Source organism: Salvelinus namaycush, chromosome 1 (genome assembly GCF_016432855.1).
Source record: "Salvelinus namaycush isolate Seneca chromosome 1, SaNama_1.0, whole genome shotgun sequence".
NCBI lineage: Eukaryota > Metazoa > Chordata > Actinopteri > Salmoniformes > Salmonidae > Salvelinus > Salvelinus namaycush.
The window spans coordinates 60,711,468-60,739,458 of NC_052307.1; the positions used below are offsets into that span (position 1 = coordinate 60,711,468).

General features: G+C 43.8%; 1 protein-coding gene across 2 annotated transcripts in view; it reads right to left on the reverse strand.

Moving 5' to 3' along the window:
* The window catches only part of LOC120046509 (SH2 domain-containing adapter protein F-like), a 121,702-nt gene extending 93,955 nt beyond the window's left edge, over positions 1–27,747 (reverse strand). For both annotated transcript variants that reach the window (XM_038991816.1, XM_038991807.1), the window contains exons 1-2: positions 27,097–27,747; positions 3,666–3,807 (exon numbers count right to left, since the gene is read on the reverse strand). In XM_038991816.1, the coding sequence (XP_038847744.1) occupies positions 3,666–3,807; positions 27,097–27,528 (574 nt within the window). In that variant the 5' untranslated portion in view covers positions 27,529–27,747. The remainder of the gene's footprint in view (positions 1–3,665; positions 3,808–27,096) is intronic.
* Between the last annotated feature and the right edge of the window lie 244 nt (positions 27,748–27,991).

The following is a 27,991-nucleotide window of genomic DNA, read 5'->3' on the forward strand; positions in this document are numbered from 1 at the left end:
GACAAATTCAATCTATGGAGAAACCTGAGACTGCAGAGAGGCGGTGTCGACAAGCAGAGAGAGAGCGAGGAGGGGGAGAGCAATCTACCAATACTAAGAGAAATGAATCTGATTTATCAATGATCCAGTGTCTCTAATTAATTAGATACACATTTTATATGAAACTACGATTCACACGCCTATGAAGGTTTAAACATTAGTCGCTTTTATGTGAAGATAAGCCCAATGCTCGTCACGTATGCTCCCTCTCCGGCCTCTAGGTCACCAGGCTGCTCGTTAGGGCACACACCTGTCACCAGCGTTACACGCATAATGACACTCAACTGGACTCCATCACCTCCTTGATTACCTGCCCTTTATATGTCACTCCCTTTGGTTTCTTCCCCAGTCGTCATTGTTTCTGGTTCATGTCGGTGCGCTGTTTGTGTTTCTTGTTTTGTTCATTTATTTATTAAATGTATTCACTCTCTGAGCTTGCTTCCTGACACTCAGCGTACATCGTTACAGCTCTTCAACAGTCTATAGAAATGTGGTCGGTGTGAATTAAAAACGTGCTCTGACAGAAAACCATAAATAGGAGAACTCCAGTTGTTGTTTTGGGTATTTCAGCCAATCGATGCACATCAGTGAGGTCCATTACCAGTGGACTGAGCCTGTACAGCATCACAGATACAACAGCTTCTCCTTAGCTAGCATTCAGATCAGAGCTGGGAGATGACAGAGAGAAAGTCAGGCTCTGCTGTTGTTAACAATGCAGAGGTTCACACTGCCAGGGAAAACCTATTTCAGTCTGGACACACACAGAGAGAGACAATTTCTGACCAGGCCTCACTCCAGTAAATCCCTCCACTGCCATACTTTAGAGGTCTGGGCAGTGGCTCGTCTCCCTCTCCTTCTTCCTCTCTCGCCACAGAATTGTAGAACGCTAGCCTGACAAATATGCTCAACACTGCCAGTGCCAGAGCCTTGGCAGGACATTGGTCAATCAGGGGGAACACAATAATTACACTGTCCATAGACAGAATGGGGCCAATACAGCCATCCAGTGTGTGTGTGTGTGTGTGTGTGTGTGTGTGTGTGTGTGTGTGTGTGTGTGTGTGTGTGTGTGTGTGTGTGTGTGTGTGTGCGTGTGTGTGTGTGAATCAAAGTGTACTTTTTGACACTTGCTTGATGAAACAATCAGCGTGAATCTGTCCTTCAGTGCTCTGCTAGTTTACTGTGGTTGTCAACAGGATGGCAGAAGTGGGCTGAATAAATCCACAGAACAGCACCATTTCAAATGCTCCCTGACAGCTCAGTCAACACAACAGCAAAACTAGAATTGGCAATCAATAGAATAAACTACAAGGAATATGCCAGAGTCTCTGAACACAGCAGAAATAGACATGGCCGTCAGTAAAACTGTATGATCCTTACAGACAGGGAGCTTTATTACTCAAGTGATACCTTCTCATGATGAATGAGAAAATATAAAATGGTAGACTAGTAAAATGTATATTGAAAGGATCTCCAATCTTATGCAGATCTAATGATGTACACAGACATGCGTTATACACCGAGGATATTCATACAGATATTTACTGATGTAAAGTTTATTCACGCTGCGTTATTATGTCTTACTATGTGATTGCTCGCAATCCACATTCCTATCAACCTTGCTGTTTGGCAATAAAAGGTTTCTGATTCAAAATGCAACAAAAAAAGGAATTTATAGCTGAACCCTGTCAGGGTTATGACCCTGTTTTATTATGGTCCTCTAAGCTTCATCCACATGGGTAGGAAAGACCATAAATCAGATGTCTCTGGTCACATTAAACCTTAATATTCAGCAGTGAGAGAAAAGGTCAGTGTTCTAGCTTGTCGTCAAGGTATGGATCAGAAGAGAAGAGTGATGGCGACAGTAAAGCCATTACACTGTGGAGAGAGGGCGGCTGAGGGGAGGGGGATGAAGATGGAAGCCAACATGAGAGAGGTCAGGACCTTCTAATCTCTTATAGAATAAAATAAACGCCCCGTCTTCTGAGCCTTGACATCCCTAATGGAACATACCACAGGTGACTGGTCCAAAGTTCATTTAGTGAGGGAATATGCTAACCGCAAGATTCTCCTTTAAATATCTTGGAATTCTGTGCTTGTTTTCTATATTCTTTGTTGATGTTGTTCTGTCTTCGCACACTGCATAATTATGTTCATTTTGACAAAGTTGTGGTGAGTAGGGTTTTTGCTGAATCCTAGCATTAGCAGACTATTGTTGTCTCAAATCCATGTCTTCCTTCACAGCAGTACGGTTGTCACCAAACATGACTAGCTCAAAGAATAAATGAAATCTAAAGGTCTGTCTTTGTGAAGATGTATTTAACTGGGGAGGTTGTGTTCACATGACCTATCTGTTAGTAGAATGTATTCTCTGTCTATTTAAAGAGCAAAACAACTGCTTTCAATTGTATTTCTGATACCCGGCTCTCCACAGAGATCATTTGTGGTCTACCGCATCCGTCATGTAGCACGCCATGTGGCCATCTGACCAAGTTAATTAGTGGCAAGCCAACAAACATAAGGTCAAGTGACATAAGGTCAAGTGACATACTAATTAATTGTCAACAAAGAAGCAGCTTCCATATGCAGACATAATGAAGGCTAAGATGCATTACTAGACATAACCTGTTATTCCACAGAGAGGCTGAGGTTGAATGGGAGGCTAATCCAAGATATCAGACAGTTGACCAACAAATAAGGTCTGGCAGTAGTCATTAAAATGCCACACTAGTGGTCTAGGGCACTGCATCGCAGTGCTAACTGCGCCACCAGAGTCTCTGGGTTCGCGCCCAGGCTCTGTCGCAGCCGGCCGCGACCGGGAGGTCCGTGGGGCGATGCACAATTGGCATAGCGTCGTCCGGGTTAGGGAGGGTTTGGCCGGTAGGGATATCCTTGTCTCATCGCGCTCCAGCGACTCCTGTGGCGGGCCGGGCGCAGTGCGCGCTAACCAAGGGGGCCAGGTACACGGTGTTTCCTCCGACACATTGGTGCGGCTGGCTTCCGGGTTGGAGGCGCGCTGTGTTAAGAAGCAGTGCGGCTTGGTTGGGTTGTGCTTCGGAGGACGCATGGCTTTCAACCTTCGTCTCTCCCGAGCCCGTACGGGAGTTGTAGCGATGAGACAAGATAGTAATTACTAGCGATTGGATACCACGAAAATTGGGGAGAAAATGGGATAAAAAATAATAAAAAAAAAAAAAAAATGCCACACTAAACCCAACCAGAGAGGTGAGTTAGCGTGAGTTAGTAAGAGGTAGCATTGCTTTGCTCTGCCTTGCATATTACCTCAGAGAGGGACGCCTCTGCCCTCGGGCTCAGCTGGCTCTGGCTGACAGCACCCGGTTAGAGCCCCCACCCAGGGTTACGGGAAAATTTAGGGTAGACTGGGATCTCTGACGGGCAGGCAGTCGCTCCAATTACAAAGCCACAAGTCCTCAACGGCTGACCAGACGGATGCAGGAATCCCATCACCCAAACGTCTGGAAAGACGAATGAAGGTGGCAACTGATAACTGACGAAATTGTATGCACTCACTACTCACTCTGGACAAGAGCGTCTGCTAAATGACTAAAATGTCAAATGTAATGTGCCGAGGTTTGAAGAGCCCAGGGGAGAACAGAGTATTGATCTACCTGCCATCATCTTCTGGGCCTCATAGGGCTCCATGTAGCCATCGTTCTCTGTGCTGGCCTGGGTCACCTTCTCCGTGGTGGCCTGGGTCCCCCCGTCCTGCTCCGCATCAAACGGGTCTGCATAGTCATCCAGGATAATGAGCTGGGGGGTAGGGAGAGAGAGAGAGCGAGAGAGAGAGGGAGGGAATGAGAGTAGGTGAGAAAAGATTAGAATACATTTTACTGCTCTGTTTAAAACCACAACACATTCCGGAACCCAGGGAGTTACATTGCAGAGGCAGGAGACGAGGAGAAAATGTAACTGGAACCTTAGGAGAGGAGTGGAGGTGACAGTATTAGTGATAGTACCAGTCTGGGCTCTGCAGGAACATGTGATCTCCACACGTCACAACACCCAGACAGAAAAGAAAAAGAAAGACATAAATAACAGCATCTTTCTCCGTGTGCCTCAGTTCCACCATCTCCTCTTTAGACTTCATGCTCCCTGCTACGTCTAATTATACCGTGGTACTCTGACAGTGCCTGCTTTTCAAAGAGCGGGGAGAAAAAGAGGACAGCCCACAACTGGTAAACTGTCTTAAAGAGAAACAATTCTGCAGATTTACAGGGATTTGGCAGCGAGCCATGGCTAATTGCAGTCTTGCTCTCTTTACTAAGAATGTTTTGCAGAAGCTGACAATTAAGTGGACATCCTGTCCTGAGCCCCAGAAATACAGCCAACTCTTAGGGTATCAAATTGACCGTCCACACACAGTCTCAGCATCTCTGGCCAGGGCAATTTCCTGAGGCCCAAGAAAACTGTTCCCCTTCACATACAGAATTCTCTTCCAGATAAAGTAAATATTTCAAGTTCTCTTCCTTCTGCCATGTTGGACAGGGATTCCAAAGAGAAAAGCTGACTAGAGGGGGTTTGGACTGGCTACTACCAGTACCAGGAGGTGAACATACATGGGCTATCTTCAGTTGGGACTCTAGAGAATCAATAGTGGTGCCAGTCTGTTCACCCAGCGGGCAGACAGACGGACTGGAGGAGTGGGGGGGGGGGGGGGGGGGGTCTAAAATCTGGGAAACAACTCAATGGAGACCTACAACACACACACAAAATGTGCAGACAAGCATACTGTACACTGACAAGCACACACAGGACACATTCGCACAGACAATCACACACATGCAGTGAAGTACACACACGCAGACACACACACACACACACACAGGAAAGGAGTCGATTGGCACTACACCCCATGAGTCATACTTTAGCAGGAAGGGGTTTGGTGTCATCCTACATAAGCTCTTCAGTCATCTAGTGGACAGAGCTGGGCAATCCTAGGGTGAACTGGACTAATGCATGCCATGGCTGTACCGCCAACCAACCAACTGTCCTTAAAAACAACCACAGCCCTTCCTCCACACCCTTCTCAGAAATACAGCCCACAGGGGAGGACACCTGCCAAGCCTCCCAGGCGGGGACTTTAATTGGGAACCGAGGAATCCAGTACAGTACGATCCATATCTAAAGCATTTCCCCAACTCCAGGCTTTCACACCACCTGGGAAAGCACCGTCCTTCTCCTTCTGATCCAGTTTTGATTTCACTGAACAAGACACGATATACAAAACTGAAACCTTTCAAAGTGCATAGCAGTAAAGAGTGAAAAGTTCACCTTGGATGATGCGAATGCTGAGTAGGGTAAGAGGAGTGGATGATTTTACAGGAGGAAGGTGGCATATACAGTCGTGGCCAAAAGTTGAGAATTACACAAATATACATTTTCACAAAGTCTACTGCCTCAGTTTGTAATGGCAATTTGCATATACTCCAGAATGCTATGAAGAGTGATCAGATGAAGTGCAATTAATTGCAAAGTCCCTGTTCGCCATGCAAATGAACCGAATCCCAAAAAAACATTTCCACTGCATTTCAGCCCTGCCACAAAAGGACCAGCTGACATGTCAGTGATTCTCTCGTTAACACAGGTGTGAGTGTTGACGAGGACACGGCTGGAGATCACTCTCATGCTGATTGAGTTTGAATAACAGACTGGAAGCTTCAAAAGGAGGGTGGTGCTTGGAATCATTGTTCTTCCTGTGTCAACCATGGTTACCAGCAAGGAAACACATGCCGTCATCATTGCTTTGCACAAAAAGGGCTTCACAGGCAAGGATATTTCTGCCAGTAAGATTGCACCTAAATCAACCATTTATCGGATCATCAAGAACTGCAAGGAGAGCGGTTCAATTGTTGTGAAGAAGGCTTCAGGGCGCCCAAGAAAGTCCAGCAAGCGCCAGGACCATCTCCTAAAGTTGATTCAGCTGCGGGATCGGGGTACCACCAGTACAGAGCTTGCTCAGGAATGACAGCAGGCAGGTGTGAGTGCATTTGCACGCACAGTGAGGTGAAGACTTTGAGGATGGCCTGGTGTCAAGAAGGGCAGCAAAGAAGCCACTTCTCTCCAGGAAAAACATCAGGGACAGACTGATATTCTGCAAAAGGTACAGGGATTGGACTGCTGAGGACTGGGGTAAAGTCATTTTCTCTGATGAATCCCCTTTCCGATTGTTTGGGGCATCCGGAAAAAAGCTCGTCCGGAGAAGACAAGGTGAGGGCTACCATCAGTCCTGTGTCATGCCAGCAGTAAAGCATCCTGAGACCATTCATGTGTGGGGTTGCTTCTCAGCCAAGGGAGTGGGCTCACTCACAATTTTGCCTAAGAACACAGCCATGAATAAAGAATGGCACCAACACATCCTCCGAGAGCAACTTCTCCCAACCATCCAGGAACAGTTTGGTGACGAACAATGCCGTTTCCAGCATGATGGCGCACCATGCCATAAGGCAAAAGTGATAACTAAGTGGCTCGGGGAACAAAACATCGATATTTTGGGTCCATGGCCAGGAAACTCCCCAGACCTTAATCCCATTGAGAACTTGTGGTCAATCCTCAAGACGAGGGTGGACAAACAAAAACCCACAAATTCTGACAAACTCCAAGCATTGATTACGCAAGAATGGGCTGCCATCAGTCAGGATGTGGCCCAGAAGTTAATTGACAGCATGCCAGGGCGGATTGCAGAGGTCTTGAAAAAGAAGGGTCAACACTGCAAATATTGACTCTTTGCATCAACTTCATGTAATTGTCAATAAAAGCCTTTGACACTTATGAAATGCTCGTAATTATACTTCAGTATTCCATAGTAACATCTGACAAAAATATCCAAAGACACTGAAGTAGCAAACTTTGTGGAAATTCATATTTGTGTCATTTTCAAAACTTTTGGCCACGACTGTATATGCTCCAACAGATCATCTACACAAAAATTGGTAGATTAGTCACTAGACAGGTTTTGTTTTTAAAGACCCTTAAATGTGCTTCATACTGGCTACCGTGTATTATACACCGATGGCCTGCCTCCTGTTTTTCCATCCGTTTTCGGGACATAACATAAGTAGGACTAGTTTGCCACAGCGTAATTATGGGTTCCTCCTCTGTTTTTCTTCTGTGATATTAAAAGAGGAAATGCATCCAATGCAAACACTCTTTTGGCTTGTTTTTCTACCACAAATATAATACATCTCCCGCACAACTTTAATTCAATTCAGCCAGTCAGGTTACAGATGTTCCTGTCCCTGACACTGAAGTATTCAACAGTTACAAATGGCATGTTTCCCCTCACATGGAGTATCTTTATCCACTTCACACGATATATCACCTTGGGTCTGTGTCCATCTGGAAACAGTAGCACAGCCCAAACCAGATACTAAGTAATCTTGACCAAAACAGAGAGTGTACTTACAGCCAGCCCAGAGCACTGGCAACCCAGTCTGACTGAACACATTCCATGTGGGAGAGAGCAAGAGAGAGAACCTCAGTGCATTAAGCTGCAGCAGTGTATGCCAGGAGCCGTCTGTGTGTCCACGTGGTAAACACAGCAGAGAAAGCCTGGTTTAGTAATTAAGGGAAACTATGCCTTATGACTGGCATGCCTTCAACCCCATACTTACTATACCTCAGTGTATATGGAAGTAGGAGATATTCAACGACTCATGTCCTCCTCAGAGAGGGCACGATACCTGACAGTAGGACAGTTCTACCGTACGTCCTCATTCTACACCTTCCCCTTGTTAGTGTACTGCCACAAAGCTGTAGCTAGCTTAACAGTGGATGGCTGCTGTGACCACAGACATTATATTGGATTGGGTGGTCCTGTCATCAAACAGCAGGGACCAAAAAAGATTTATGTATTAAACGAAGTGGAAAAGAACATTGCAATCAAGCCAGACATACTGTATATTTAGCCCTGTGACGGGTCTTGTTCGCTCAATCATTTTTCACAGTCAGCCAATGAAAGCTCTTTTTAGCACCTGGTAATGTTGCTGCTGCTGAGGGAGAGAGGAGAGCCATTCTGCTTGTCCTCTGGAGCCTGAAGCTGAGGTTGATACTGAGGCTGGTTCTGGATGGCAGCTTCCTGCCTCCCACCACCTCTCCTTATCACTTAGTACTAGCTACCCCCCAGATTTTCATATTTTCTTTTTTTTAAATTCCAGAGATTTTAATTTATGTGTCGACAGCGATTTCTCTGCCTAAGATACCAAGAAACAGTCTTAAAAATGTACAAAAGCAATGGAATGGACAAACTACATTCCATTTGACATTTCTCCACATCAATCTAACAGTTCCATATCCATTATTCAGAGAAAATTAATTTAGGGAAACAAGCAAACAACTCAGTGCAAATGAAAGTAAAAGTTGGCAGTTACCACACTACTTGGGTGTTGACTTTCCCCTGCCTTGGGCCACATCTAACACTAGTATTTGGGAGGAGGGGATCAATTAGTCTGAGTGTTTTGGGGAGTTACCCCTCCTCTGTGAAGGTCCTGCCACACTGCACTAATGCTAACCAGCTGGAGGAGTAGGAGAGAGGGGAACGTCAGAGACGAGGCTCTGCCTGTCTGCTTCCCTACCTGCCTTCCTGGGGCCTCCCTGACCGCCTGCCAGCTTCCCTGCCTGCCTCTCTGCCAGCCCGCCTCACTCCCTCCCTCCCTCCCTCCCTGCCTGGCGGCCTGCTTGCCTGAGGACCCACCATCTGTCTGCTGGCATGTCAGGGTGTGTCAGGACTACAGCCAAGCCACCACACTTGTCATGAAAGTCAAATTTACCCACAGTGAGTGCAATACTGCAGTGCTTCTATATAGAGTGCTATACTGTATGTGAGCTTTTCTAAGCAGAGATGTAAGCTGTGAGTAGCCTCACAAAGCAACCTTGTATGCTTATGACATCTCGCCCCCCGGAAGCAGTCAGGACATATCACTACACTGCAGCAGCACAGTGAGAACATACTTAAATGACTCCCAGCCGGGTGTCGTGCTGAGCTACCAGGTTCACCATGTCTTACACCTGCAGTTGCTTAGATAGCCAGGCAGCCATAGTAGGAGAAATAGCCCCACATTGCTTAAAAATACATTGCAGCTCTCAAGGAATGAAGTCTATTTTGAATCAGTGTGAGCATTAGCTAAGGAGAGAGAGTGTAACAGGCACCTGCCACTTGGCATTCCACACAGTTAGCACAGAGAGAGCTTCTGAGATTACAATTCAATTGGGCTGCAGTCCTCCATTAGAACTAGGAAAATACACAATCTTCCTTCTCCCACACCATCACATGCAGACCAAGTGGATCTAACAGGCAATTATCATATAGAGCATCTGGGGCCATAAAAGGGAGGACATTAAAGTCTTAGTTTGTGGTCATCGTATAGGATGATAGGGTTTTGGCAGTATGCTGCACCAATTTATAGCTTTCCCCCACGTCCAAACTATTTAGTTAAATATGCCATTCCGTCATTGACATCTCATAAGCAAAATCCAACTCCTCAAACTATAAACACACAAAAAAAAAAATAATACAAGTAAACTGCTGCTGGATGCACCAGATAGCCATGTGTGTGCACGCGTGCATGTCTAATATGACAGCCAGCCTCCCTGCCAGCCATCTGAGTAGCCACCTGAACGACTGGTGACAGTAATGTAATGTGGAGACGTTACAGAGAAATGTGACAAATGTCACAGCTGGTCCAGAAAGGATGAGGGATGTCAGAGCTACTGGGGGCTGAAGCCTCCCCCACCTCTCCCCCTACCAGGCCACCACAAGAGTCAATGTGCTAGAGAAGGGGGGGGGGGCAAGAGGAATGGAGGGAAAGGGGAAAAACAGGGACTGGCATTTGTGATTTATGTCTCCACGCCACAGGGGATTTGAGCCACTGATAACCTAATACAACTCAGGGCTTAGCTGCTCGATTGAATTAGGGCGTTTCAAAGGGCTCTGTTTTGCTGCCATGGCTCTTTTGTTCTTAAGTTTAAAAAAATGATATCAGAACTAATGAAAACCATCTTAGAGAGGGGGATAAGGAGCGGGAGAGGAATAGGCTGCCCAGCATATGTTTACGCTGCTGTTTAGACAAATATTCAGTTAAAAAAGGGAAATTGAACAACATAACATCACACTGCCTATTGCTGAATTCTGACTGCTCCAACTTATCTTCAACTAGAAATACAGGATACATGCACTCAGCTCAGTGCCAGTCATCTGAAGCTAACAGCTTGCCATCAAACATTGCCACAAGGCAATTTACTAAAGCAGAACCAATTGCAACCTCTGTTGTTGACACAATACAGCCACTATCAATAAGATACTTGTATGATTCACAGATGGGAGAGGAAATCTGGTTAGGACTCAATGGAACCCGATTGTGAAGCATGATTCCATCTGGGGGCTATATTCCTCTGAAAAGACTGTATAGATGGAGCTTTCCCACAATACAGCTCTGACGTTAATGAAACTTTATTACGACATCTCCTAAGAGACAGGGGTTGTTGGCCTGGGAATCAGCCTGTGGCTCTATGGGCCTCGACAAGGACGTTGCAACGCCAGCCCTGAATGCCTACTTAAGAACCAGGGAAGATAGCTGCTAGCTAATCAAATGATGTTTTCCATGAGCGCCCATTGTTTTCAATCAGTCACAAGCAATAGAAGCTAGAGCAACGCTAAGTGGAGGAGAGCACTTCTCATAAGTAAAGCGAAATCATGTTTGTCTTCTTGCAACTGAATGAATTTGTCAGCTTTGCTTTTAGCCTTATTAAAGCCCTCTCAAAGTCAATGTTCCGAGCATAATTAGGAAGGACTGAAAAAAAGAGACAAATATTAATGGCTAGGGAAGACCTGTAGAGAAACAATTTAGAGATAAAAGCACACTCAGCGTTCAAGACCCTATTCTGCTGTTCAGATTATAGATAATTAGTACATGTGGTGACACTGGGTACAAAAGAAAACATATTTAGACCTCCATTCTCCCCAACATCGCCCAAACATGCATTTCCCCAGTCATAGATGACTTGCTTTAAAGGGAGTGAGGATTTAGGAAAGAGTGCAACACATGCTACTTCAACCAGCATGCTCCCTGTGGCGAGGGGATCATTTCTAGCATCTCCCTTCTTTGCACTCCAATGTGTTCAGCCATCATTCTCACGTGTCTCTCCGTCTTTCCCCCAGTCACACATCTGTGTTGTTCAAAGCACAGCTCACACTTTCCCATGTTAACCTATTTTTTTGGTCTCCTTAAAGATTCAGACCACATAAAACGGGCTTCTTTAGATCTCTGGGCTGCTGCACATGTGGGGTGGCTTTTCACACGCCAGTCGGGAAAAGCCCGCTCTTTTGGCACATGGAGAAGTGGTTTAGTGCGTCATTGGTCATATACTTTGCATGGGAACACTTCCAAAACGCAACGACAGTGACACGGATACCCTGTAACACGGGTCAGTGTTACAGCGAGAAAAACAGAGCTGCATTATAAATGGGAGAAAAGAGAACAGCACTAGACACTTCTCCTTGAGATAAGAATAGGTACATCACACAGCTGTGTGCAGTGTACCCCTCCTACACTTGTGAGTGGGAACTAGGTTATGCAGCAGGCAGGGCTATTCAGGCCTCACAGGAGTCATGTTTTCCCACACCCACGGAGGAGAGCCACACTACAGTCACACCAACACAAGGTTTAAGGGAGCACTAAATCCTACTGATCATCTACGGAGGGATGATACGCTCATGATAATCACAGACCTAGCTTCTACTGAAGATCTGTACTTTCACGGCATGTCGTGCTGAGAAAAAAACAGGATTAAGAACAATGCATTCTACATTTGTGAGGATGTTTTACCACTGCCGCTGAAAGTTAGTGACAAAAGAATGTTACACTGCAAGTCTGCCACAGTATCAGCTTTATGTATTTTCTCTTTATCCCTGAAGTGAGACTCAAGGTCACAGGTCATTTCTCTGACAACGCCATATGGATCCTCAAAAATGTTACGAGGGAGCTGCTGCACAAACTTGTTCTGTATTTGTTTGTTTTTTTAAAAGCACTTTCTATTCTCATTCCAAGCTTCTAGAAACCCGAGTGACACAAAACATATTGCGTAATGCCGAGCCAAGAGGCACGCAGCACAGCAGAGCAGCAGGCTACTCACTGAGGCGGAGCCTTTTCTTGATTTTTATAAACCATTTATTTCATTTGAGCTTACTGGGCCTGAACAGGTGCTTTTCTACTTCGAATGTAATATCACCTAACGTCAGGCCAGAAACCCAAGCACAATGCTTCACCATCCTCCTAGTCTCACAGGAATACCTGCTGTACTCTACCTTTTCCGGATGATCCCCTATTTTATTCCCTTTTTTAGCCGATCATCCCTTTCTATGAAAGAATGTCTCTTTTTGACTCTTTCAGTTCCCTGTGCACTCAAGTGGGACCAAGTCCTACCTTCTCTCCAGAGAGCCCTTATAGCATACTGAGGACCTCGGCTGGAGGGTGGCTGGCCCACATTCAGGCTCTCTTCATATTCAACAGATATTCAAGATTAACACTTGAGGATACGCTTGACAAAATCCAATTTCCTTTCTCTGCTCTCTTTCCCTCTGAAATAGATTTATGACTCTTTGAATTTAAAGAAGAGGGAGTAGTGGTTAAGTTGTGAGGAGGAATGGGCTTGTTGTTGGTCCACTAGATGCATAAAAGGCTGAGGCACACACACCTACAGTAGCTGTGTTTGGGAGAAACAGCCTTATATAAAGTTTAATTTTTTATTTAACCAGGTAGGCCAATTGAGAACAAGTTCTCATTTACAACTGAGTCCTGGCCAAGATAAAGCCAAGTAGTGCGACAAAAAACAACACAGAGTTACACGTGGGATAAACAAACGTACAGTCAATAACACAATAGAAAAATCTATATACAGTGTGTGCAAATGTAGTAAGATTAGGGAGGTAAGGCAATAAATAGGCCATAGTGGCAAAATAATTACAATTTAGCATTAACACTTGAGTGATAGATGTGCAGATGATGTGCAAGTAGAGGTACTGGGGTGCAAAAGAGCAAAAATAAATAACAATATGGGGATAAGGTAGTTGGGTGGGCTATTTACAGATGTGCAGGTGCAGTGATCAGTGTGTGGTTTGCTATGCTAGAGAAAGAGAGAGGAGACAAAAATGACATAACTACGAAAAGTAGGGCTTGACATAAAAACAACAATGTGAATCCAGTGAGTATGACCTTGATTTGGGTGTGTGATTTATAGACAGTAGGGAAAACAAAATGAGGCAGGCCCGGGAGCCAGCTGTACATAAACAAAGCAGGGAAGTTTGATGTGACGAGGATGACTTGATTGCGGTCGGAAGCGACGTGGCCTCAGATAGCCTTTGTGTGGTGAGCGTGTACACAGAACGCAGCATGTCAAACCCAACAGCTCCGAGACTGACAATAGAACTTGCAGGCAGGCAGGGCGGAGTCTTATGTCACCCTGCCATCGCTACGGGGCTTTCCACCTCCCATAGCAGGAGAGGGAGCGAGGGAAGGAGTCTTTACACGGACTTCACTGCAGCCTGACCTGACTAGGAGGTCCCTAACAGAACATGACACCACAGCTTTGTATTGACACAGTACAATGTCACAATCACAAAGCCCTTGCCAGTTTGCTCAAGCTGCAACATGAGGAAATATTAACCCTGCCTGGTTATATTTTAACACAGATGTGAGAGCAGAGTCAACATTCCCAGACTGTTTGAGAGTGTCGAGCTAGCGTAGACTTGCCCAGCCAAAAGGGAATGTCACCAAGTTGTAAACACTTCCCGTCAGGAAGGGAGCACTTCCTTAATCCTGGAGCAACCCTCTTGTTCCTTATTTTCCACCAAACAAAAGCAGACAGTCAGTGGCCTGGTTGCTTTACCTTTGGTCCAATCACTGCACCAAGCAATTTATATGGTGGCTGAACTATATTAGGCCTACACCTAGAGACAGAGTAATAAAACATTGTTACATGTCATGCAGTAGTAACTATAGGATATTATGGAAGGGAAAACAGCAGGGCAAACTCTCGAACCCTACACCGAACAAGATCTGTGTCCTACGAAGCCTAGGAGAGACATCAGTGCCCATCCAGTCTATAAGGAGAGGTTTGGCCAGTTCCCCAGTGGTGCCCGTGTCTATGGAGACCACGACCCCACTGGTAGACACACACACACACTCCAGCCTCAGCACCTGTCAGTGAGCACAGGTCATGTCAGCTCCACTGTCAAGGAAGGGCACAGACCTTAAAGAGCTCCACTCTACCTCCCGGATAGTAAATACAGAAACAGAGCAGCTTAACTCCCCTCTACACTATATCTAAAATACCATGGGATAATTCCTATGTTCTACACACAGAAAACCCAGCATAGGTCAGATATGGCCAACTACGTGGGGAGAGCAGCAGTGTTTGGTGTACTCAGAGTTGAGGTTAAGGGCCTTCCTACTGTTAGCTATCAGTGGGGCGGTTAAAAATACCAGTGCTTCACGCAGGCTTTCTGTACGTGCCCTGGATGGCATGAAACATCAGGGCTCAATTTGTTTCCTTTTAATCTGTGTCTGATGATGTGCTCACCAACCAGGACTTCCCTTACAGGCTCTACTACACTGTGTAATTAAACAAAACAGTGCCATGTGTCCACAGACAACTCTCCTGACTACAGTGGCCAATAACTGCCTGCATACAGGGCCGGGTATTATGTGACCTGTTGGATTCCATACAGGTTGTACAGCTGAAAGCCTAGAGAAATACACAGTGGAACAGCTACAGTAACCCTCTTCAGGAAAAACAAAGATAAGGGAAATGTTTTAATTCCACTGTTTCCACATCTCAGGACTAGAATTGTACATGGGGGTTAATTCATTAAAACTTTGCCATCGTGTTAAATTGGTTAACAAGTAACCCCACCCCCCAAAAAAAATGTTTTGCAACAAAATGTTTTATTGTGACTTACAACAGATAGGTGCAGTGAAATGTGTTGTTTTACAGGGTTAGCCATAGTAGAACGGAGCCCCTGGAACAAATTAGGGTTAAGTTCCTTGCTCAAGGGAACAGATTTTTCATCTGGTCAGTTTGGGTATTCGAACCAGAGACTGCTTGGTTACTGGCCCAACGCTCTAACCGCTAAAAGCAGGTGAAGACTCCTCTTAACCCATTGTAAACCTCTAATCATACACCATATGCTACTCAGTATTTTGAGTATTAGGTATGCTATGCATCATTCAGCTTTCAAAAACACTCAATGTCATTACAAAGTTGTATAAACCTCTATAAACAGTCCACTTCAATATCAATGCATAATCTCTTTCCTGACCAGATCAACATTTCACATCTGAATTTTGTCCTCATGTGATTCCTCCATGTCATCATGTAGTGTAGTCATCTTCCCCATGCAGAATGACATCATCCTGGTGGGTTGAGGCGGGGTGTAAATAAAGTTAGCTTTGTTGGCCCAGCACCAGCAGAGGTTCCTTCCTCCTAAAGAGCTCTTCCAGGATTCCTGCCTGGGCCATAGGAATTTAGAACTAACTCACTGATTCCCTGTGCAACTGTTAAGGACAGAATATGATACACCCATAAAATACCACAGAAGGGTATTGTTTGGAGAGAAAGAAAAAAAAAATCACATGGCTGCCCAGTCCACCTGGAAATGCTTGATAATCTGTTGCTGGAAAACAATAGTGCCAGTTGCCAAGGCAGCTGGGATACCTTGAAGAGTTCAACAAATGGATGGCCCTCTTGGACACTTCAGAGAACAATAACATGATTGATAACTACCCAACAGTCCTCTAACTGGACTACAAGGAGATGCTGCGCCAAAGCAATCATCTTTGACCAGGCTCAGCTGTAATTATGGGGAAGTGTATCCATAGCAACCAACAACTTTTAAAAAAATCAGTTATCATAATGTGGAAAGTATTCATAGTATCGCTATCTAGGCTCTACGGTAGGGATGCACGATATATCGGTGACCATAACGGAATTGGACGATATTAGCTAAAACTGCCAACATCGGTATCGGCCGATGTCTAGTTTAACGCTGACGTGCATTCCTATATAACGTAGGTACATGATGTAATGACGACATGTAAAATTTTGCGCTACACATGCAACACAGCATTCCTAACCTAGCCCACAATGTCTGCTGTGTGGATCGAGCAGTCATCAAGTCGAGCAGTCATTTGAAAGAGTAAGAACATTTCAGTGAGACAACGCAAATGCGAAATCCATTAAAGCCAAGATAATGGAATTCATTGCACTTGACAATCAACCTTTCTCTGAGCACCGGTATACACTACCAAGTAAGCTATTTCTCAGATGTTGCCTACCGGAGTGATAAAGGAATGTATATGTTTAAATTAATGACTAAAGGATTACACCCTGAATTCATATAATTGTATGAAATGTGTTAGAGTAATACTTCCATAATGTGTGTGACTGGACCATTGTGTTACTATTTTGCAATATGAGCTGGGTAGAGCTGAGACATTCAAGGCCAACTGAACTGTCGACTTGTTAAAACTCTGAAAACTGACAACAGGAAAGAGGGCCCTTACAAGGCCCCTCTAATCTAGGGAGGAGAGGAACGGCTAGAAAGTGCCCACCTGGTAGAAAAGTGATAAACTGTGTGTGTGTGTGTGTGTGTGTGTGTGTGTGTGTGTGTGTGTGTGTGTGTGTGTGTGTGTGTGTGTGTGTGTGTGTGTGTGTGTGTGTGGGTGAGAGTTATAAAATGACTGTTTGCATTTTTTTACTTCAGAGTACTCTCTGAATAAAGAACTAACCTTTTGCAGAATTCTGAGACTGTCAAATTCTTCTATTAACCAGGATCTTACAAACTTCTGGGAATTGGTCAAAGCTATAGTGATAGCTGAGTTCAACCATTGGGATAAAAATTCTCGTGACACGGAGTTACACAGTAATAGCGTGACTGCTATTAGCTTCACGACATACATACAGTTGAAGTCGGAAGTTTACCTGCACTTAAGTTGGACTCATTAAAACTCGTTTTTCAATCACTCCACAAAATTCTTGTTAACAAACTATAGTTTTGGCAAGTCGGTTAGGACATCTACTTTGTGCATGACACAAGTCATTTTTCCAACAATTGTTTACAGACAGATTATTTCATTTATAATTCACTGTATCACAATTCCAGTGGGTCAGAAGTTTACATACACTAAGTTGACTGTGCCTTTAAACAGCTTGGAAAATTCCAGAAAATAATGTCATGGCTATAGAAGCTTCTGGTAGGCTAATTGACATAATTTGAGTCAATTGGAGGTGTACCTGTGGATGTATTTCAAGGTCTACCTTCAGTCTCAGAGCCTCTTTGCTTGACATCATGAGAAAATCAAAAGAAATCAGCCAAGACCTCAGAAACAAAATTGTAGACCTCTACAAGTCTGGTTCATCCTTGGGAGCAATTTCCAAACGCCTGAAGGTACCACGGTCATCAGTACAAACAATAGTACACAAGTATAAACACCATGGGACCACGCAGCCGTCCTTCCGCTGAGGAAGGAGACGCGTTCTGACTCCTAGAGATGAACTTTGGTGCGAAAAGTGCAAATCAATCCCAGAACAACAGCAAAGGACCTTGTGAAGATGCTGGAGGAAACAGGTACAAAAGTATCTATATCCATAGTAAAACAAGTCCTATATCGACATAACCTGAAAGGGCGCTCAGCAAGGAAGAAGCCTCTGCTCAAAAAAAAAAAATCGCCATAAAAAAGCCAGACTACGGTTTGCAACTGCACATGGGGACAAAGATCGTACTTTTTGGAGAAATATCCTCTGGTCTGATTAAACAAAGATGTAACTGTTTGGCCATAATGACCATCGTTATGTTTGGAGCATAAAGGGGAACGCTTGCAAGCCGAAGAACACCATCCCAACCGTGAAGCACGGGAGTGGCAGCATCATGTTGTGGGGGTGCTTTGTTGCAGGAGGGACTGGTGCACTTCACAAAATAGATGGCATCATGAGGTAGGAAAATTATGTGGATATATTGAAGCAACATCTCAAGACATCAGTCAGGAAGTTAAAGCTTGGTCACAAATGGGTCTTCCAAATGGACAATGACCCCAGCATACTTCCAAAGTTGTGGCAAAATGGCTTAAGGACAACAAAGTCAAGGTATTGGAGTGGCCATCACAAAGCCCTGACCTCAATCCTATAGAAAATGTGTGGGCAGAACTGAAAAAGCGTGTGCGAGCAAGGAGGCCTACAAACCTGACTCCGTTACACCAGCTCTCAGGAGGAATGGGCCAAAATTCACCCAACTTATTGTGGGAAGCTTGTGGAAGGTTACCCGAAACATTTGACCCAAGTTAAACCATTTAAAAGGCAATGCTACCAAATACTAATTGAGTGTATGTAAACTTCTGACCACTGGGAATGTGATGAAAGAAATAAAAGCTGAAATAAATAACTTTCTCTACTATTATTCTGACATTTCACATTCTTAAAATAAAGTGGTGACCCTAACTGACCTAAAAAATGATTTTTTTTACTTTGATTAAATGTCAGGAATTGTGAAAAACTGAGTTTAAATGTATTTGGCTAAGGTATATATAAACTTCCGACTTCAACTGTACATACATACTATGGAACGTTGTTTGGGTCTTTGCATGTCAAAAAAGATACAGTAGCACTGTCAAAGCCGTACAAAAAAGTCTGCAAACAAGCAAACACCAGTCACGAACAATGTGTTTACGATACCACGTTGATAATAAAGCATAATTTGTTCGACCACAACTTCTGAAGTAGCTAGCTTTAGCTTGGTACCTAGCTAGCACCGAATACAACCAGCCTGAAAACAATGACCAGCAAAAACTGCAGTCATTTTCATTATTCTTAGCAATGATTTAGGATTCCTTGTGAGTAAGTATTATCTAGGTTGCCACTTGATGTTCCCCTATTGAAATTGAACTTCAGTTCATGAAAATAAAAAGCTAGCCAGCTACTTAACCCTGTTGCCCAAAGCTAACGTTGTAAGCAGTCAGCTAGCTACATCTGGATAGTGAGGCTCGACCTGACCGGGTTGTGTGTTGTGAAGCTAGCCACAATAAGTATTAGGCACAATAGTGGAATTTGCGGTTATATTCAGGTCCTGATTAGTCAACAAGCTTATTTGACACATCAAATAGTGCAAAATAGTATATTTCTTTACACGCAAACCCCCAAACTGCGTCCCATAGAAATCGAGGTTGAGAATGAAACGACTGAACAACAATACAGCACAGCAAATAAAGTGAAGAAATAGGTTTTGATTATGTTTTACTGGTAATGGGGACATACGTAAATGCCAACAAAATACATTTTTGGCCAGTGTGTGTGTAACCTTTATTTAACAAGGTAAGTCAGTTAAGAACAAATTCTTATTTACAATGACGGCCAACCCCGGCCTATAACTGTACTAAAATGCTTAAAAGGCCGTTAAAATTTTAAATATCGGTATCGTGTTTTTTTTTGGCAAGGAAAATATCGGATATCGGCCAAAAATGACATATCGGTGCATCACTACTCTCTGGTCATCATGAACTCATAATTTAACTGTATAGTTCATTTGCGTTCTTAAAACTCTGTTAAGCATTCAAAGTAAAGGGTCAGCATGTTTTAACTCCTACTCTATAGGCCTACTGTACTCTGTGCCCTCTACTCTGTTTGCCTGGACCATATTCCATGTGTACCAGAAATATCCCTTTAAGAATGAAAGAGAACATTTAACATACCATGGGTGTTACATCTGGAAATGACTTTCACAGAGCAGACAATTAAGCAGCAATACAACCCTTTTCAGGTTCGACACTTACAATGCAATTCCTTTCAGACGTCTTCCTTGGTGATACAGTGTAAGTAAACAGGCGTGTGTTTGTGTGGAGGTGGGAGTGGGAGGAGAAGTGCACTTCCTGTAACGCTCTGACATTCAGCTAAAGCCAGCTATCAGAACCTGTCAGCTTCCATCTGATAGTAAGACAGGTATGAGACTACACATACGTCTAGAGACACCCACGCATCACATGATGGATTCTGGTGCCCGTCCACCAGGAGGTCAGATGCCCCGGTAGTGTTTACGTCTGACATTTCTCCTATCACTACGAGGACTGAGAGAGGAGCAGAGTAGAAAACAGAACAACAAAGAGCTAGGCACATCCCCCTGAAGAGAGGATTGCCAGAGTCAAGGCTTTAAAGCAAGACTGAGATAGTGAGGGAATGAAGATGAGGAAAGTTCAGAACCCCAAGCACTGCTAATCTATAGGCCAGTCAAACAGCTTTGATTTACCCACATACACACACCAAGAGACTGCTGCTGGAGGAAAAACCACCGCAAGAACACACACACACACAAAATCAGATTGGAACAGAAAGCCAAAGACAAAGGGACGCGCGGTAAAGCTGTAGCATGTCTATTTCATGGGAAATTAAAGAGCCTCGGTTCAAACCCCCACACGCTGTTGAGACGCTACTCGTAAGCTAATTACACACAACTGTCCCTTCAAGGACTTGGCTAAACAACACCTGATTGGCTCACAGCGCCTGCTCTGATTCCATTATCTGAGATGTGATCTGGGCTGGGGAGTGTTGGGGAGGCTCAGGCAGCTGAGATGTGATCTGGGCTGGGGAGTCTCAGGCAGCTGAGATGTGATCTGAAAGAGTGAAAATGGGATTTTGAGATGAACAACCGAGATTGGCAATTGAGACAGGAATCGGTCTCAAGGACAGGAATAAAATATGTTAATGACAAAATAAATAAGCCATGGTCTCCCCGGCTGCTAATGCATCACTAGACTTTTTAACAGCCTTTGACTCAGCGGTTCATAAGGTACATAGAAGGAAAAGAGGGAAATAACCATTAAATAAATCTGTCAAATCTAATGTCTCAGCTGGCTGTGGGACAGCTGCCTGTATTGTGTTTATGATCCTATACTGCATGATTCTACACATAGTGTACGGAAACTGGCTTATGGACTCAAGAGGCCCCATTCACTCAACTGCTTCCGTGGGCCATGGTGGGAACTATAACGTGGCTAAAACACTGCTGCATAGGGTCTCAAGGCCAGAGCAACCCTGGTGCTTAGGACAGTTTATGAATTCATAAAGCCACACAGCAATATATTTAGCCACATGATTTTACAAGGGAGACTTATGCACTATCACTTTTGTTTACACATTTCATAAGTTGTGCCTGTCATCACTTTCATGTGTCCTTGAGAAGTTAGTGCCGAGTCGAGTAGGCGAGACCATGCCAGGGGGAAGAGCGATGATGAGAGCATTTAAATTAGCTGGATAATAATTGATCATCTCCCTCTACCATGAAGGTCTTGTCATTATAAAACAGGAAAACATATAAAAAAAATAAACAATCAAGCTGGTGCTCTTACCTGTGGCTGGCTTCTACGTGCTCGTCGTCATAAAAGAAAGTCCATAGAGTCCATCAAAATGGACAATAATGGGGGAGGCCTACGTTTCATGTAATCACCATACAGTACATTGTATCATTGATGAACTAAGGCTTTCACCCCCCCCCCCCCCCCCCCATTTAACTGAATGAAAAAGCTTTGGAGGGTTAAGATTAGACAAAACACTAGACGGCATAGACTCTGCTATTGGCAGCACAAGCATTAGGTAAGCAGTTATATAATTAGCATCCACTAGTCAAGTAATTAAAACATCAATGGGGTTCAGGTTGTAACAAGACAGTGGTGTGGTCCTCTCTTCCTAGCTCTCTCTCTCTCCCTATAGTCAGCATTCAAACACTTCACTCCAGCCAGTACAATTGACTAGCCGATTCAGTTCCTGTATAGTGTCCATAAATTGTGAGGTCTACAATAGATCATGTTCAGTGGAAGAAATGTATTTAAGATCAGAATCCTAGCATTCTTTGATATGCTGTAGACCTAAACTAAGAATAATACATGCCTTGATATGCCACTACGTTACAAACTGTGAAATATCTTAATAAATAACAGCACATGTCAGAACAAGGCTGTTTGGAAATTCAGCATTATCATCAGATGAAACTGCCTGACACTCAAGGCCTGTCTACACCACCCCTCTGTATCTGAACAGAGAACACATACCGTTTTACTGAGAAACCAGCTGAAAATCATATGTTCTCACAGTAAGGGTGCAGCAAGGATTTTACACATCTGGTTGTTGGTAAAGGCCAATTCCACAGTAACAGGGTGATGCTGAGATACACGTTGACATGTATGTCAAACAAAAACCAATCAAAGTTACACAAACCATACAACTGACTGAACTGAACATTTTACAAAAACACATTTACTTGAAGAACAGTGCAGTTACTAAGTTTGGTAACAGTGAGGATTTGTTTTGTAATTCCGTTATCAAACGTTGAAGGGCAGAGGCTAGTGGTATTATATTAGAAAATCCTCACCGTGACAACCAAAACTGATACAAATTATGATGACCGTCTACGAAAAACACATCCACAACAAGTGTAATACATACAGTGTAATACCTGATAAGCCTATTTGCTTCTACAGGTAGTTCCACTGGAAAAGGAATAGGCTATTCTACATGTCTGTTCATAACCATCAGACTTGGGGTCTCTCACTCTCACTACACCAATGTCAGTTGTGCATCTCAGCAGACAGACCCTACAGGGTCTAGACAATAGATCCTTCTGGAACAGTACCTGACAACATTACCTTGGCCTGTCTGTTGGAAAAGCCAGCACGTGTAAGGTTGAAGGCCTGTGTTGCCTAGTGATGAAACTCGTGGCGACGGTCTGCTCTCATTATTACTTAACCCCCCCCTCCCATTTCACCACAGTACTAAATGAAAATCCAGTCTTCTGAATCAGAATCCCTCTAACTCACCCACCCCTCACATGGATGTGATACAATTTCAGCATATTATTATGTTCATGTTTGAGAGTGCAACATTTTTAAACCATGTTACAGAACAATCTGCCTGGCTGCCAGCTCCTCCAACATGTGCCCAGTGCACCTCAACAACAACAAAAAGGGGGGACAGAGGCAACAGTATTTTCCTGCTTGAGAATTCCATCCCTAATTGACTACCAAGATCAAAATAAGCCCAATTAACAGGAGACAGCAGTAATCCATTTAATTAGCCAACAGCAGTCAGTTGCTGTGAGGAAACAATCTTCAGTTTCCAATTATTTTAATTTGGTCAGCTCTGGAACATTGTTAATCATAAAATTCCAAAAACCCTGCATTGTTGAATGTGATGACAACTGCATACGAGAAACTAAAAGACAATTTCTGAATACACAAATTACTGTACAATTATTATATGGAGGTTTTCAAGCTTTTAAATGACTTGCCAATTGCCATGTTCCTTTGGTGCACGACACTGCTTACTGGTATATTTTAATGACCACCAGTTGAACTGAAATAGAAAAACTCCTATGGAATGGCAGGCAGGCACCCTCAACACTAAACAGACTGCACCTTACAACAGGAGGTGTGGAGAGGTAGTAACCTGTTTAAGGGACTAAGGAATTTCATAACAGAATTGTAAACGCACAGCACTACTTTGCATACTTGCATAAGGTTTTGGCTGTGCTCTAACTAAACTACTATGATATTGTCTGAAGTAGTAAGGTTGAGTAAACAAATACCTAGCAACAAGTGATTAGTTAGTGCTTCAGAACAGGGACTAGCAGACTGAGTTATGCAGTATGGGTGTTGTCAATGTTGAGAAATATTTACACACTTTTACTCTCACACACACACACACACTTGTGCTTTTCCTGGGTCCTCCTCCCCTGCCTGCGCTGGAGGGTGAGGCATGTACATTCATAAACAGAATCACGGTCTTCCTTAACCTCACTGACATTGAATGTCTCAGGTTTCTTCCAATGAACCAGTGTGTGTTCCTAAAAAGCAGTAGGCTTCAAGGCACGTGGTGTACACTGACTGACTGCGCAAGCATTCTTCCCATCGGTCTCTGGTCCACACACAATCTGTTGATGACGGGGACAGAGTAGACTAGGGTACAGAGATGACAGAGTTGTAAAAGTGTAGATTTTTCTTGGTGAGCAGAGAGTTGAATGAACCTGGTCTGGATTATTTGAAAATGTGCACTTGGGCACCTTCACACAGGCCCAGTTCAAAGGTGTGAGAGAACAGTGAAATATACACTGTGTAGTTCTGCCGGTTTCAATAATCCATTTCCTGTTTGAATAAGTCCCCACATGATGGAACGTGGTCTGATCCACCACTTTCAATGGTAAACAATGCATTTGAATAGTGAAAATGCCAACATCACATAACTATTGAACCATCTCATAAATTGAACCTAGGTGGACAGATTGTAATATCTTAAATTTAAGGAACTGTACCGGCATATGGCAGAAAGCATATGGCATCGTGTGGTAGAGCTGTTTGCTTCATAGTTGTGAACAGAGTGCCCAATGGTGGCGGTGGGGTTACGGTATGGGCAGGCATAAGCTACGGACATCGAATTGCATTTTATTGATTTGAATGCACAGAGATAACGTGACGAGATCCTGAGCCCCATTGTCGTGCCATTCATCCCCGGCCATCATGTTTCGGCATGATAATGCACGACCCCATGTCGCAAGGATCTGTACACACTTCCTGGAAGCTTAAAATGCCCCAATTCTTCCAAGGCCTGCATACTCACCAGACATGTCACCGATTCAGTGTATTTGGGATGCTCTGGATGGACAGCATGTTCCAGTTCCCGTAACTTCGCACTGCTATTGAAGAGTAGGGCAACATTCCACAATCAACAGTCTGATCATCTCCATGCGGTGGAGATAAATTGTACTGCATTAGGTAAAAATGGTAGTCACACCAGATACTGACAGGTTCTGAGCCACACCCCTACCTTTTTTTTTAAAGGCATCTGTGACCAACAGTTGCATATCTGTATTCCCAGTCCAGTAAAATCCATAGATTAGGGCCCAATTAATTTATTTAAATTGACAGATTTCCTAACACGAACTGTAACTCAGTAAAATCTTTGAAATTGTTGCATTTATATTTTTGTTCAGTGTACTTGAAGTAGGCTATTTTGCTTAGGGTAAATAAAATAAATGGTTTTGGCCAATTTGTACCCCCATTTTATGGCATTGGAATGTTTTCATACTGGAAGCAGAGACATTGTAAATAAGAATTTGTTCTTAACTGACTTGCATAGTTAAATAAAGGTTAAAGAAATAAAAAATAAAAATGGGATCCACATGTTCATCTGACTGTGGGGAAAAAGACGATTAAGGGCTTCTTTGCCAACATACAGAACTATCCATTTCACTGAAAGGTTAGAGTTTAAAATATTGTAATAAACTTCATGCTTGAAGACAGCATGTATCTTCCTTTCACCTACCGACATGCAGGCTACTACACTTCTTCATCCAATGTAATCAAATGTGTCAGTAAAGATTTGAGCTAGAGTTCTCATGTACTGTGCAGCTGTTGTCTGTCTGACTGACCCAGCCATTGACAAACACCTGAAAAGAACTAACCTGAACAAAAATGCAACAAAGTGTTGGACCCATGTTTCATGAGATGAAATAAAGGATCCCAGAAATGTTTCATACGCACAAAAATGTACACAAATGTATTTTACATCCCTTAGTGTGCATTTCTCTTTTGCCAAGATAATCCATCCACCTGACAGATGTGGCTTGTCAAGAAGCTGATTAAACAGCATGATCATTACACAGGTGCAACTTGTGCTGGGGACAAAAGGGCACTCTAAAATATGAATTGTAACAACGCCACAGATGTCTCAAGTTGAGGGAGCGTGTAATTGGCATTCTGTCTGCAGTAATGTCCATCAGAGTGGATGCCAGAGAATTTAATGTTCATTTCTCTACCATAAGCCGCATCCATTGTTTTAGAGAATTTGGCAGTATGTCCAACCGGCCTCAGAATCGTACGGCGTCATGTGGGTGAGTGGTTTGCTAATGTCAATGTTGTGAACAGAGTGCCCTATGGTAGTCGCTGGGGTTATGGTATGGGCAGGCATAAGCGACAGACAACGAACACAATTGCATTTTATCGATGGCAATTTGAATGCACAGAGATACCATGACAAGATCCTGAGGCCCATTGTTGTGACATTCATCCACCCACCATTTTCTCATGTTTCAGCATGATAATGCACGACCCCATGTCAAAGATCTGTACACACCTCCTGACAGCGGAAAATGGCATGCATACTCAGACATGCCACCCATTGAGCATGTTTGGGATGCTCTGGATTTACATGTATGACAGCATGTTCCAGTTCCCACCAATATCCTGCAACTTCACACAGCCATTGAAGTGTAGTTGGACAACAATCAACAGCCTGATCAACTCGAAGGAAATGTGTCATGCTGCAAATGATGGTCACACCAGATACTGACTGGTTTTCTGATCTATGCCCCCATTGTTTTAAAAGTTATCTGTATTCCCAGTCAAGTGAAATCCATAGATTAGGGCCAAATGAATTTATTTCAGTTGACTTATTTCCTTATATGAACTCTGTAAAATCTTTCATTGTTGCATGTCACATTTATATTTTTTTCAGTGTAGTCCTGCCAGTTTCAATTATCCCTTCCCTGTTTGAGTAAGTCCTCACTACAGTAACATGATCTGATCCACCACTTTCAATGGTTACCAATGTGTTTGAATAGTGAAAATGACCACATCACAACAATTGAACCATTTACATTTACATTTAAGTCATTTAGCAGACGCTCTTATCCAGAGCGACTTACAAATTGGAAAGTTCATACATATTCATCCTGGTCCCCCCGTGGGAATTGAACCCTGGTCCCCCCGTGGGAAATGAACCCACAACCCTGGCGTTGCAAGCGCCATGCTCTACCAACTGAGCCACACGGGACCACCACGGAACCATCTCTTTAATTGAACCTAGGTTGATAGATTGTAACATTTTACATTAAAAACAAATCTAAGCAATTTAGACTTGTTCAAAGTTGTGTAGGCTATGACGCTGCATAGGCCACAATGTTACTGGTGTGGGATATTGGAGGCAGGCTAAGACAAAAAAAAAAAAAAAAAAACGTACCTTTTCTTTATTCTCCTTTTCAGGAGGCGGTGACGTGGGAGATTTAACGTTCCCAACAGCAACAGCTTGGCCTACGATACCGCTGCCCGGAACAGAGTTGCTTTTCTCGATTGTTTCCACCTTTATAAGCCGGTGCTTTGGTGACACATACTTTAAGTCCGGCGACCCCCCAGAGCCCAGACCAGTTCCAAACGAAATATTTCCTCCTGTGTACGGATCTTCGAAGTCCAGTTCCTTTTGTAGTTTGTAAGCAGCAAGAATGTCCGGCTGTGCGGGGCTTGGATAAAGAGAGGTGGCCCCGAAGCTTGGTTGTTGGTAGCCAGGCGTACCGGTCACAGCGGCGTGACAATGTCTGTAGTCTGGTTTCGGGGGCGCCGGAGGTGGTGCTTTGGTAGTTTTGAATCCTAGGTGTTCCCTGAACCATCTGGCCATGCTGCCAGTGCATTGCTCACAAGTCTATTTAAATATTTCGTTGCACCTTTCCTGACAATAGCCTCCTGTTTTCCTAAGCGTTGTTTTTCTATAGGTCACCTCGACTGGCTTCTGAAATGTTTATCCAGCTCCTACTCCTCTTGGTCAGCGCAGTATCCACTGACGAACGCAGCCACATGCACTTTCTGAGCTACCGCAACTCTGACACTTTCGCTCTGACAGCAGAGCGCTCTTTGGCTGTGGCGAGTCCTCTCCGCTACGCAACATGGGAGAGCGCTTTTGCAAGCGTGGGATACGTTTCCCTGTCCTCCTACCTGAGAACAATCACTGCCACCTACCGGACTGTTAATTTAGCCTACTAAATGCTTGGTTTTACTTGTAATATCCCTGAGGTCATTACATGTTCCTTATTTGTTCCCTAATAATATGCTGTTGTAGTGGATAACTTAGTCAAAAGTCCCTG